Source organism: Rana temporaria, chromosome 5 (assembly GCF_905171775.1).
Source record: "Rana temporaria chromosome 5, aRanTem1.1, whole genome shotgun sequence".
Classification (NCBI taxonomy): Eukaryota; Metazoa; Chordata; class Amphibia; order Anura; family Ranidae; genus Rana; species Rana temporaria.
In genome coordinates this window covers 155970079-155984576 of record NC_053493.1, presented here as the reverse complement: position 1 = coordinate 155984576, position 14498 = coordinate 155970079, and the positions used below count along the sequence as shown (strand labels likewise).

Sequence of the window (14498 nt, the reverse complement as noted above, 5' to 3'; positions counted from 1 at the left end):
GGCTTGCCCCATCCACCTTAAATGTGTGGATTGGGAATTTAAGTCTTTCTTTTTCATTTAACCTCAAGAATCATCTATAGGCTGCCTTAGCTACATGCTCTGCAGTTTGTGCAACAAAGTGCAAGATATGGTGGATGCAAATAAAATGCATCAGTCCTTTGTGTCATCAAAGTCTAACCAAGTTTGATTAAAACATACACAGCGGCTGATTTAAATAATGAATTTGAGAATACATTACATTACACTATGCAAATATTTACTTAAATTATCCAATCACATGAAAAGCGAATTTCCCTTTACTTATATTATCTGCACATAATAAATAAATGAGAAAACTATTAACACAATTTAGTGTGTGAGAATTCTCAGCTCCCTTAAGAAATCAGCCCAGTTGTGTATTTGTAATTTAATCCCCAGATCAGTGAATAAGTTAGTAACCTGTAAAAAAGTTACAACACTGATGTATACAGGGTAATGCAAAAGATATGCAAAATTCATGAGAACATTTTCTATAAATACATCCTGTGAAAATATGTTCTGTCTTTAATAGCAGAATACGTTGCCCTATAGAATATACACAATACTACCCTATTAGGATACACCTTAGAATAAATGACTGTTGTAATAATGAACAGTAACTGGTCACATGCCTGAAAATTACTTTTTATTTATATTCAGTTACATCCCACTAATCCAGGAGATTTAATATTTTTTTAGACTGCATGATATGTAGTTATTGTACGTACAGATATCTGACACTTTAATATTTTTTCCTATTCTTTATCAATCCAGACTAAGTACTTTAAACTAGGGATTATATCATTTTTAATGGCTGGAGAGATGTTAAAAATAAAAATGCTTGTTACGGCTCACAAATTCCTATGCAGCTTTATATGTAGAGGGGCACTAATATTGTACTGTATATTGTAAAACCTCTGACAATTTAGTTCTTGGAACCGACAGCTCAGTGCTGTTAGTTTTCAGTGCAGGCCTCTTTCAGTTCACCTAAATGATGGTGTCCCTATGATACCAAGTATTCCTATCAATAAATAATCCCCCACTACTTTGCCCCTTCTCACCAGGGCTGTGGAGACGGAGGAAATTTAGGGTACCTGGAGTCGGAATGGGAGGAAATTTTGAGTACCTGGAGTCGGAGTCAGCAAACAATGCACCGACTCCAACTCCGACTCCTACTAAATTTAGATTGTCGGAACATTTAGGAGTCGAAAACATTTATCTACCGACTCCACAGCCCTGCTTCTCACGTCCCAAAATGTATGTAAATCCTAAAATAATGAATACAATTCCTAAAACACATTTGCTGACACCTAGCATGTAACCCTTTAATTAAGCTCCAACCCATTACAGATACCTTAAACCCTAAAATAATGTCTTAAACCATGACACCTTTTTAACTCAGTCAAACCCTAACCCCTAACATTTAACCCAACCCTAACACTTTAAGCAACTATGAGAGTGTTAATCTCCTGGTCCCCCACTGCACTCAGTGGTTTCTCCTACCAACCCTTACATCATTACAGAACACTGTAGTGATGTAGAGGTCAGAACTACTGAGCAGAGTGGTGGACCAGGAGGTCAGCACTCTAAGGAGTCTCTTACGGTTATGACAGTGTTTATCACTTATATAATTTATATATACATATTTTTTCCTATTTTTTATCTATCTAAACTTAGTGCTTATTAAAGCGATTGGCACTCTCAGAACTGTTGGTTTCCGAAGACATTTCAGGGGTGATTTCTCTGCATTAGTGTGAAATTCGGCAGTGCAGGCAGCAGGAGAGGTTTTTCCTTTTTTTTTTTTATTGTAGGAAACTTTTATTTGAACATAAAGTGATTCTAGCATTAGCTACATTTATATATTTTCTCACCATAAGAGCATTTATTAAAGCTGCCCATACACTGTTAAAATTTCAGTTGGTTCCTAACGAATGGGATGAAATTAACTCATTAGGTGGCCCTGTCGCTCCCAACCAACATCATTTGATAGAAAAATTGAAGCACCCGATTGGAAATATTATTTTTTCTGCCTCTCTAAGGCCCCGTACACACGACCGGATCTATCCGCTGGGATTGATCCGCGGATCAGTTCCAGCAGATAGATCCGGTCGTGTGTACCTCCGAGCGGACATTTCCCAGCGGATAAAAATCCAGCCGACGGATTCCCAGCGGATAAAAATTTCTTAGCATGCTAAGAAATCTATCCGCTGAAATCCAGTCCGCCGGACTTATCCGGTCGTCTGTACAGACTCACCGGATCAGTCCGTCCGCTCCCATCCCTCGCATGCGTCGTATTGATTCGACGCATGCGTGGAAGTATTTACCTTCCAGGGTCGCGCACGTCGCCGCGTCATCGTCGCGGCGACGGCGCGGCCACGTCAGATTTTGATCTGATGGTGTGTACAGCCATCAGATCAAAATCCGCCAGAGGATTTATCCGCTGGAAACGGTCCGTCGGACCGTTTCCAGCGGATATCCTCTCGTCTGTACGAGGCCTAAGACCCCATACACATTTTCTGCAGATTTTTGTCTTGAGATTTACCAAAACCATATAGTGCAAGAGCCTGCCTGATTGCAAACAAATTGAAATGTTTAAGGTTTGACCTCATATTATATGGTTTTGGTAAATCTCAAGACAAAAATCTGCAGAAAATCTAATGGTGTGTATGAGGCCTTACAAAGAAAAACCTGATATTAAAAAAACAATCTCCACTAGACATGTGCATTCGTTTTCGTCCAAATGCATTTTCGTCCAGATTTCAGGTATTTTCGTTATCGTTTTAACAACCGAAAACGAAAGCGCAGAATACGAAAAACAAAAGATCCAACATAAATGCTTTATTTTCATTTTCGTGGCAACAACATTTCGATATAGATAGGAGATTCGACATGACGCTGACAATAACAATCTGTGTCTATCAAACCTGTGGTCGAATGTGCCTAACCCTAAATCTATCAGTCCAAGATTATTCTACATAGAGAGAAAAGATTCGACATTATAGAGAGAAAAGATTCAACATTATAGAGAGAAAAGATTCAACATTATAGAGAGAAAAGCTTCGACATTTTAGAGAGAAAAGATTCAACATTATAGAGAGAAAAGATTCGACATTATAGACAGAAAAGCTTTGACATTATAGAGAGAAAAGATTCGACATTATAGAGAGAAAAGATTCGACATTATAGAGAGAAAAGATTCGACATCATAGAGAGAAAAGTTCACTGCTGGGTGGGGTAAGTAAAATAAAAATAATAATGATGATGAATGTTATTGGCTTATTGTAACCAAAGAGGAGGAGCAGTAAAATAGCTAGAACTAACTTGATAATTCAACATGAACGACGAAGATTCGACAAAGCATCGAAAAACATACAAACGTCAAATCTGTCATTGAAGGCTTATGGTGTCTGTCAAAAGTTCTAAGAAGATTCGACGGAGCAGCTAAACTGCACAACGCTGCAATCGTACATTTCCGGTCAAATGCTCGGCCCATAGGCAATAGAAAAATTCTAATGTTGGTTGACTAGTAGTAATAATTAATAAATATAATTATTTCTAGTCATACAACATTAGAATTCTACTATAGCTAGCTTGTAGGCGGAACATTAGACTGAAAATGTGTCGTACAGTTTCGCTGCTCCGTCGAATCTTCTTTGAACATTCGACAGACACCATAAGCCTTCAATGACAGATTCAACCTTAATTAATACAGGTTTTCGGACTAATGCAATTTCTAACGAAAAACAAAATAAATAAAAACAAATTTCGGGAGTAACTAAATACATTTATTTTTCGGACGAAAACGAAATTCCGAAACAAAATATTTCAGTGTGCACATGTCTAATCTCCACCAGTTACCTTCAAACCTGCCTTTGAAGTTTCATTGTTATTGGAAATGCATGAAGCAGATAAATGATACATGGCAACCACTTCAGGGAATTCTAATACTTTTGTCCTTTTACTGACCCTCTGTGAAGTTGTGTGCTAATTCCATAGGGCATTACACAGGACACTTATTAAAGGGGAAGTATTGTGCCTTTTCAATGGGTAACTATGTGAGTTATTATTTCAGTGTTGTACCAAAAATATTAGAGACAGTATGCTGCAAGTAACCCTTTCCCACTCACCAATTATATCTAAATATCCCCCAGCAGGATGCCCCTGGGGAAAGGTTTTTAACATTATCTCTTTGAGAGCCTCTATCCCACGTTTACTGCAGCTGGTGGCTCTCAATACCAGCTGCCACTGAAAATTGTGAACCAATCAGCATGGTTCCTGGTCATATCTTCACTATGGCACTCTGGAAGTCTCATTAACAGACATAAAGCCTTTCAGTCTGCAGAAGAACACTGTCACCTTCAGGCTGTGGTGCCTTATTTTTAATGATGTAATTAATATTAAATTAATAAAACATATCAATCATTTACTTTTTTTTTATCAATTTTTTTACATTTTTGCAGTTTTCAGCTTACAGTATAATACAAAAAAAAAAATTTGTGATAAGAGCTACCAAATAAAAGCCTTGCACTGTATATCTTCTACTATTCATAGAATTATTGCAGATTTAACCAACAAATGCGGACAATGATAAATTTGACCTGAGTATCTAGACATCAATGACTTAAAGGGTTAAACAGTACGGGGCAGATCTTGGCTTTGTTTCAAATCCACAACGAATTTGCGCCGTAGGTTACGGCAACGTAGTGTATCTCTCGCGACGTAAGGGCGCGGAATTCAAATGTGGCGAGTAGGGGGCGTGTTTCATTTAAATGAAGCGCGTCCCCGCGCAAAACGAACTGCGCATGCGCCGTCCCTAAAATTTCCCGCCATGCATTGCGCTAAATGACGTTGCAAGGACGTCATTGTTTTCAACGTAAATGGCGTCCAGCCCCATTCACGGACGACTTACGCAAACGACGTAAAATTTTCAAAATTAGACGCGGGAACGACGGCCATACTTAACATTGAGTACGCCACTTTAACTATCCGCCGGAAAAAGCCGAACGGAAACGACGTAAACAAATGCGACGGCCGCGCGTACGTTCGTGGATCGTCGGAAATAGCTTATTTGCATACTCAACGCGGATTACGACGGGAACGCCACCTAGCAGAGGCCGAAGAATTGAATCTAAGATCCGAAGGCGTCCGAAGACGTACGCCTGTCGGATCTAACCCAGATGCCGCTGTATCTTGTTTTGAGGATTCAAAACAAAGATACGACGCAGGAAATTTGAAAGTACGCCAGCGTATCACTAGATACGCCGGCGTACTTCCTTTGTGGATCTGCCCCTACAATAACTGAAATGTGTGCTTACTTGATCTCACTATAAACGTTGCCTTTTTTCCCAGACGCTTCCCTAGAAGGAAATACCCTCACTGTATGACAAACCAATGTTATTATTAAGCCCAGAATAATATAAAGTTGTGATGCTGCTAATCTCTTCCTTAAAACATTACGTAGAACTGCATTGAATCAAATAATAATCAGACAATAAAAAACTCCCAGTCGTCACGATCTGTAGATCTGTAGACATAGGAAAATGATTTCCCAAGAATAGTTTTGAAAGACAAACATAAAGGGCTGGAGCATATTTGTAATGGCTTACCTAAAAGCTGATACAGAAACATTGTTTGTATTACAAGTGCTGGCTTTTGTGACTAATTAATGACCAGAAACTCTTGATAGCTCATTAAACACACTCAAGTTTTCCTATTTTTTATAGACATGCAATTAACTGTTTTGTCACTTTTCAAGGCCAATCTAAAGAAAATTATGTTCAGTATTTTCCTCTAAGCAACGCCCAGATAATAACCAAAGCAGGTGAACAGTTGCTTAATCAATGATGTATTCTGTAATGTGACCACCTAGGCAGTGTGATCGGGACTGTACATTGCTCAAAAAGGAACACATTATTTCAGAAATAATATATTTTGAAAGTCATGGCTGAAGAAGCTGTGTTCCCTGAAGGTTAGCAGCTGATTCACCATCTGTCATAAAACAGAATACCTTCTGTCTCATTTGCAGTATAATTAGCATTTGCTAACACCTAACACCTTTATTCTTGCACCTACAATATGCTACCATATTTTGTTTTCCAAAGTAAGGCTATGTGGGTTGCAGCAAACGTATTGTGTTTTTTTTTGTTCCAATTTACTATTTCTTGCTCTAATTTAGGAAGGAAACTAAGCCAAAATGAATAGAATTGTCCAGCTGAATAATTACAATGTTGAGTTGAGTTGATATAGTAATATAATCTTGTGTATTTCCCATGTCCAGCTCTCTGCATTTATATATGGAAGCACCTCCCACAGCCAAATGGGATGGAGGTGAAAAACCTGCTACATCCGCTCCTACAAGGTTGGTTACAGAACACTTTACCAATAAAATGTACTCTTATATAGAATTTGTTTTTATTATTTTGAATACATGGTCCATGTCACAACAAGACAATTTATATGTATATTAAAAACATATAAATATATATATGTGTGTGTGTATATATGTGTGTGTGTATACAGTGGGGATCGAAAGTTTGGGCACCCCGGGTAAAAATTTGTATTAATGTGCATAACGAAGCCAAGGAAAGATGGAAAAATCTCCAAAAGGCATCAAATTACAGATTAGACATTCTTATAATATGTCAAAAAAAGTTAGATTTTATTTCCATCATTTACACTTTCAAAATTACAGAAAACAAAAAAATGGCGTCTGCAAATGTTTGGGCACCCTGCAGAATTTATAGCATGCACTGCCCCCTTTGCAAAGCTGAGACCTGCCAGTGTCATGGATTGTTCTCAATCATCGTCTGGGAAGACCAGGTGATGTCAATCTCAAAGGTTTTAAATGCCCAGACTCATCTGACCTTGCCCCAACAATCAGCACCATGGGTTCTTCTAAGCAGTTGTCTAGAAAACTGAAAATAGTTGACGCTCACAAAGCTGGAGAAGGCTATAATAAGATAGCAAAGCGTTTTCAGATGTCAATATCCTCTGTTCGGAATGTAATTAAAAAATGGCAGTCATCAGGAACAGTGAAAGTTAAAGCAAGATCTGGAAGACCAAGAAAAATATCAGACAGAACAGCTTGCAGGATTGTGAGAAAAGCAATTCAAAAACCACGTTTGACTGCACGATCCCTCCAGAAAGATCTGGCAGACACTGGAGTTGTGGGATTACATCAAGAGGCGTAAACTAAAGGTTTTGCCATGGCCTTCACAATCTCCTGACCTCAACATAATTGAAAATCTATGGATAGACCTTAAAAGAGCAGTGCGTGACAGACAGCCCAGAAATCTCAAAGAACTGGAAGACTTTTGTAAGGAAGAATGGGCAAATATACCTCAAACAAGAATTGAAAGACTCTTGGCTGGCTACAAAAAGCGTTTACAAGCTGTGATACTTGCCAAAGGGGGCAGTACAAGATATTAACTCTGCAGGGTGCCCAAACTTTTGCAGACGCCATTTTTTTGTTTTCTGTAATTTTGAAAGTGTAAATGATGGAAATAAAATCTAACTTTTTTTGACATATTATAAGAATGTCTAATCTGTAATTTGATGCCTGTTGGAGATTTTTCCATCTTTCCTTTGCTTCGTTATGCACATTAATACAAATTTTTAACTGGGGTGCCCAAACTTTCGATCCCCACTGTATGTATATATATATATATATATATATATATATATATATATATATATATATATATATACACACACAGTACAGACCAAAAGTTTGGACACACCTTCTCATTCAAAGAGTTTTCTTTATTTTCATGACTATGAAAATTGTAGATTCACACTGAAGGCATCAAAACTATGAATTAACACATGTGGAATTATACATAACAAAAAAGTGTGAAACAACTGAAAATATATTTCATATTCTAGGTTCTTCAAAGTAGCCACCTTTTGCTTTGATTACTGCTTGGCACACTCTTGGCATTCTCTTGATGAGCTTCAAGAGGTAGTCACCTGGCGCAGCACCCCATCACTCTCCTTTTTGGTCAAATAGCCCTTACACAGCCTGGAGGTGTGTTTGGGGTCATTGTCTTGTTGAAAAATAAATGATGGTCCAACTAAACGCAAACCGGATGGAATAGCATGCCGCTGCAAGATTCTGTGGTAGCCATGCTGGTTCAGTATGCCTTCAATTTTGATTAAATCCCTAACAGTGTCACCAGCAAAGCACCCCCACACCATCACACCTCCTCCTCCATGCTTCACGGTGGGAACCAGGCATGTAGAGTCCATCCGTTCACCTTTTCTGCGTCGCACAAAGACACGGGGGTTGGAACCAAAGATCTCAAGTTTGGACTCCTCAGACCAAAACACAGATTTCCACTGGTCTAATGTCCATTCCTTGTGTTCTTTAGCCCAAACAAGTCTCTTCTGCTTGTTGCCTTTCTTCAGCAGTGGTTTCCTAGCAGGTATTCTACCATGAAGGCCTGATTCACACAGAAAAAAGGTGGCTACTTTGAAGAACCTAGAATGTAAAAGGAGGGCACTAATCGGGGCCCTCCTGCTTGAGAGTGTGGCCAGCACACCTGTAGTTATTAAGCGATAGCTAGGTGTTTAATTATGTACAGTTTAACTTACAGGTGTGCTTGACCCAATAGTAATCCAGGGAAGATACTGGAAGCCCTCAGGTAGGCCTATAAAAGAACAGCTGCTGTGGGGCTCATCCTCTTCCCCCTGGACCAGATCAACAGGCGAAGTGCTCCCTCCCCCCCTCCCCAGTCGCGCGTACCTATTATGTGGTATGGGTCACCCCGGTATCCGGGGGTTTTTGTTGTTTAATAAATTGATGGTAACTGTCTGCCCGAGTTTAAGATAACTGGGTAGGATGCTGGTGTTTATTAAATAAATGAGTTTAATAAATAAAGTGGTTTTGTTTATGATGTTTTAAAACCAATAAAGGTACCGCGGCCATTATATTTGCCAAAAAGATTGATTGGTGTATGTTTCTATTTATTAGTTAGAATAAGTTGGTAAGATGGGTGCTGGTGTGTGTGTGGCCTACAGTCTCATATGAAATGTATTTTCAGAAGTTTCACACTTTTTTGTTATGTATAATTCCACATGTGTTAATTCATCGTTTTGATGCCTTCAGTGTGAATCTACAATTTTCATAGTCATGAAAATAAAGAAAACTCTTTGAATGAGGAGGAGTGTCCAAACTTTTGGTCTGTACTGTGTGTATATATATATATATATATATATATATATATATATATATATATATATATATACATATATACACACAATGCTCTCAGCATAACAGCATAAATAAGTACACCCATTTTGAAAATGAAGACTCAATATCTCAATATCTCAATGAAACCAAGAACAATTTCCAAAATTTTTATAAAACTGAGTTTTATAGAACGTTTAGCTCATTACATAAAAATAATGTTAATGATAAAACTTAGATTACAAAATCTTCAGTTTTACTCAAATTAGTTGATGCAAAAATGAATACACCCCACAACAAAAACTACTACATCTAGTATTTTGTATGACCTCCATGATTTTTAAGGACAGCGCCAAGTCTGGTAGGCATGGAATGAACAAGTTGGCAACATATTAAAACATCCATCTTTTTTCATTCTTCAAGAACAACCTCTTTTAGGGCCTGGATGCTGAATGGAGAGTGATGCTCAACTTGTCTCTTCAGAATTCCCCATAGGAATTTGATTGGGTTCAGATCAGGAGACGTACTTGGCCACTGAATCACTTTCACCCTGTTTTTTCTTCAGAAATGCAACAGTGGCTTTGGACGTGTGTTTTAAATTATTGTCATATTGAAAAAGTGCACGACCAAGGGCATAGAGTGATGGTAGCATCTTCTTTTTCAATATAGATTAGTACATTTGTGAATTCATGATATCATCAATGAAATGCAGCTCCCCGACACCGCCAGCACTCATGCAGCCCCACAGAAGGACACTGCCACTACCATATTTCACTGTAGGCACCATGCATTTTTCTTTGTACTCCTCACCTTTTGCGACACCAAACTGTTTTGAAGCCATATGTTCCAAAATACATTTATCTTCCTCTCATCATTCCAAAGTACAGGATTCCCGGTAGTCTTCTTTTTCAGCATGGGCCCTCGCAAATTCTAGGCAGGCTTTTTTGTGCATGGGCTTTAGGAGAGGCTTCCTTCCTGGACAACACCCATGCATGCCATTCCACTGCAGTTTGGCTTTCTACTTCTTTAGCAAACTGCAGTGAACTTGCATGATGGTTTTCTTCAACCCTTCTCATCAGAATACGCTCCTGTCAAGGTGTTAAAGGAGTTGTAAAGTAAAAAAAAATGTTCACCTTAATGCAATCTATGCATTAATGTGAAAAAACATCTCATAATGCCGCCCCCCCCCCGAGCCCCCAGTATACCTACCTGACCCCTCGAAAGTCCCGCACGGTCCCGAGATCCTCTTCGCCGCTGATTGGCTAGAGCAGATGGATTGAGAGCAGCGCAGCCATTGGCTGGCGCTGCTGTCAATCACATCCAGTGACGCGGCGCGCCGAGGGGTGGGGCCGAGTGATACAGTGAGCGGCTATGGCCGCTCGCTGTATCACGGGATTACCCGCAATTACTCACCACGATGCGAACCCCCGCATGACTGTGGTCAGTAATTGGGGGGGGGGACAGAGACAACCACCGAGGGACCCCAAAAGACGTGGATCGGGGACACTCTGTGCAAAACGAACTGCACAGTGGAGGTAAGTATCACATGTTTGTTATTTTAAAGGGGAAAAAAAATCATTTACTAACGCTTTAACTTCCGTGCACAGCCTGGGTGTCTCTGTGAGATAGTTACAGTTTCATCCTTGTCAAATTTCTGTACTGATAAGTAAAGCTTTGCTGATCTTCTTGTAGTCTTTCTTGTGTAAATAAATTATTTTCTTTCTCAGGCCTTGTGACATTTCTCTCCCATGTGGTGCCATTGCTGACAGAATAAAATGGAAAGGGAAGAATTAGACTTACCTGGAGTTGAATTCTTGTTAATTAGGATTATTTTGCTCTAAAATTTAGCTTTGCTCCTAATGCCCCATACACACGGCCAGGTTTTCCGACAGGATAACTGCGAGGAGAGCTTTTGGTCGGAAATCTCGGCCGTGTGTATGCTTCCTTGCAGTTTTGGAAAACTGACAACCCCGCTGGCAAAAAAAAAGAGAACCAGCTCTCTTTTTTCCCATTGGGGTCCCAAACTGACTTTTTCCCGTTGGAAATTCCGAGCGAGAGTGTACGAGGCATAAGACTTTTTTTTTTTTTTGGGGGGTGTATTCATATTTTGCAACATGGTCTTGAATTAATTTGTTAGGAAAACGATTTTTGTGTGTGTGCCAATTAACAAATATTGGTTGTGATCAATGGCCTGCATTTGTGGGAATATTTTGTAGCATAGTGTCCCATAGAAAAAGTTGATGAAAAGATAATAACGTTTTTTTTTACAAATCTGTGGGGGTGTACTCCATTTATGCTGAGCACTATATATATATATATATATATATATATATATATATATATATATATATATATATATATTGTGATGGTACAGTACGGGACCCGCTGAGCATGATGGGACTGTGACGTCATAAGAGGCCTATATAAATTGGTGCGAGCCGCGCACCCGGCATTACAGTGGGAGGAAGCGTTGCGTTAACATAAGAAGAAAAGAAGACGGCAAAGAAGAGCGGGCTGCGCCGCCGCTAGTAAGCGGGCGCTGGCTCCCGCGACGGGGCTTGTAGGTGGTCAATCTCACCAAGAAAGGGAGCGGGATTGACACAATATCGCGGTCACCTACTGTAGGCGAGGTGAGTTAGTGGATAATCAATATATTTCACCTTGAATGCATTCTGTTGCAAGAGAGTGAAGCGGAATTCAGCCCGGGTTTTTTCACCCTCTGTGGCAGGCTTGGTTCCGGTCTGGATGTTGTGGTCCACTTGAGTCCACGCTCAGGTGGACTTTAAAATGAGCAGGAAGAGAGCACAGGTGTAGCTCTGGCATGAGACTCGGAAGAGAATCTGAGAAAGAGCTCTGTTTGGACTCGAAAAGAAGGTTTGCTTTCCCAGAAGTTTTGTGGGCGTCAGGGACCAGCCCCACAACGTATAGGGAGGAGACTACTGTATAGTTTAGCGCCGGACAGCAAGGATTTTTTTTTGTTTTGTTTTGTTTTGTTTTCATTATTTTGCAAACCTCTGCTAAATAAACCTGGCAACCCACCAGACTTTAAAGAAATTGCCTGCACGCTGGCCTTTTTTTCCAGAAAAGGTGACTCCCATGAACTTATCTCCCAATATATATATTTATGATTAATAAATATATATTTGCATGTTTTTTTTTTATATTTAGGGGTTGACTTACTAAAACTAGAGTGCAAAATCTAGAGCATCTTTGTATGGTAGCCAATCAGCTTCTAACTTTAAGCTTTGACAAAAAGAAAAATACCTAGAAGCTGATTGCTTTCTATGCAGAGCTGCAGCAGATTTTGCATTCTCCTGTTTTAGTAAATCAACCTCCTAACATTAACTAAGGTTCACAAAAAAACATAATTGATATGTTACGTATATAGCTGTTATTAAGCAGCACTAAGTTGGTGCTGGTGCTGGGAAGTAAAGAGTCAGGCCCCGTACACACGACCAGTTTCCTCGGCAGAATTCAGCTTCCGACCGAGTTTCTGGCTGAATTCTGCCGAGGAAACTGGTCGTGTGTACACTTTCGGCCGAGGAAGCCGACGAGGAGCTCGGCGAGGAAATAGAGAACATGTTCTCTATTTCCTCGTTGTTCTATGGGAGCTCTCGTCCCGCCGAGCTCCTCGGCGGCTTCAGTGCAATCTCTCTCTTTCTCTCTCCCCAGGCATAGCATGGTGCCCCCCCCCCCCTCTCTGTCACCATTGCTACCCCTGCAAATTGTAATCTGTATAATTATCTCAGGGGGGGGGGGACACCATGCTATGGTGAGAGAGAGAGATTATTATACAGATTACAATTTGCAGGGGCAGCAAAGGCGACAGAGAGGGGGGTGCGCACCATGCAATGGTGAGAATCTCTCAGACTCTCTCACCATTGCATGGTGCACCCCCCTCTCTCCGTCACTTTTGCTACCCCCTCTCTCACCGTTGCGCCCTCTCTCACCGTTGCACCCTCTCTCACCGATGCACCCTGTCTCTCTCTCTCTCTCCGATGCACCCCCTCTCTCTCTCTCACCGATGCACCCTGTCTCTCTCTCTCTCTCTCCGATGCACCCTCTCTCTCTCTCTCTCACCGATGCACCCTCTCTCTCTCACCGATGCACCCTCTCTCTCTCTCACCGATGCACCCTCTCTCTCTCTCACCGATGCACTCTCTCTCACCGATGCACCCTCTCTCTCTCTCACCGATGCACTCTCTCTCACCGATGCACCCTCTCTCTCTCTCACCGAGGCAGCCTCTCTCTCTCTCTCTCTCTCTCTCTCTCTCTCTCTCTCACCGTTTCTCTCTCTCTCTCTCTCTCTCTCTCTCTCTCTCTCTCTCTCTCTCTCTCTCTCTCTCTCACCGTTTCACCCTCTCTCTCTCTCACCGTTTCACCCTCTCTCTCTCTCTCTCTCTCTCTCTCTCTCTCACCGTTTCACCCTCTCTCTCTCTCTCTCTCTCTCTCACCGTTTCACCCTCTCTCTCTCTCTCACCGTTTCACCCTCTCTCTCTCTCACCGTTTCACTCTCTCTCTCTCTCTCACCGTTTCACCCTCTCTCTCTCTCACCGTTTCACCCTCTCTCTCTCTCTCTCTCTCTCTCTCTCTCTCACCGTTTCACCCTCTCTCTCTCTCTCACCGTTTCACCCTCTCTCTCTCTCACCGTTTCACTCTCTCTCTCTCTCTCTCACCGTTTCACCCTCTCTCTCTCTCACCGTTTCACCCTCTCTCTCTCTCACCGTTTCACCCTCTCTCTCTCTCACCGTTTCACCCTCTCTCTCTCACCGTTTCACCCTCTCTCTCTCACCGTTTCACCCTCTCTCTCTCACCGTTTCACCCTCTCTCTCTCACCGTTTCACCCTCTCTCTCACCGTTTCACCCTCTCTCTCTCTCTCTCTCTCTCTCTCACCGTTTCACCCCCTCTCTCTCTCTCTCTCTCTCTCTCTCACCGTTTCACCCTCTCTCTCTCTCTCTCTCTCTCACCGTTTCACCCTCTCTCTCTCTCTCTCTCTCACCGTTTCACCCTCTCTCTCTCTCTCTCTCTCTCTCACCGTTTCACCCTCTCTCTCTCTCTCTCTCACCGTTTCACCCTCTCTCTCTCACCGTTTCACCCTCTCTCTCTCACCGTTTCACCCTCTCTCTCACCGTTTCACCCTCTCTCTCTCTCTCTCTCTCTCTCACCGTTTCACCCCCTCTCTCTCTCTCTCTCTCTCTCTCTCTCTCTCACCGTTTCACCCTCTCTCTCTCTCTCTCTCTCTCACCGTTTCACCCTCTCTCTCTCTCTCTCTCTCTCTCTCTCACCGTTTCA

General features: G+C 41.3%; 1 protein-coding gene across 2 annotated transcripts in view; it reads left to right on the top strand.

The window, feature by feature from the left end:
• Nucleotides 1-14498, top strand: part of ITPRID1 (ITPR interacting domain containing 1) — a 181095-nt gene that overhangs the window by 69611 nt on the left and 96986 nt on the right. For both annotated transcript variants that reach the window (XM_040353275.1, XM_040353276.1), the window contains exon 6: nucleotides 6296-6376. In XM_040353275.1, coding sequence (XP_040209209.1) covers nucleotides 6296-6376 — 81 coding nt within the window. The remainder of the gene's footprint in view (nucleotides 1-6295; nucleotides 6377-14498) is intronic.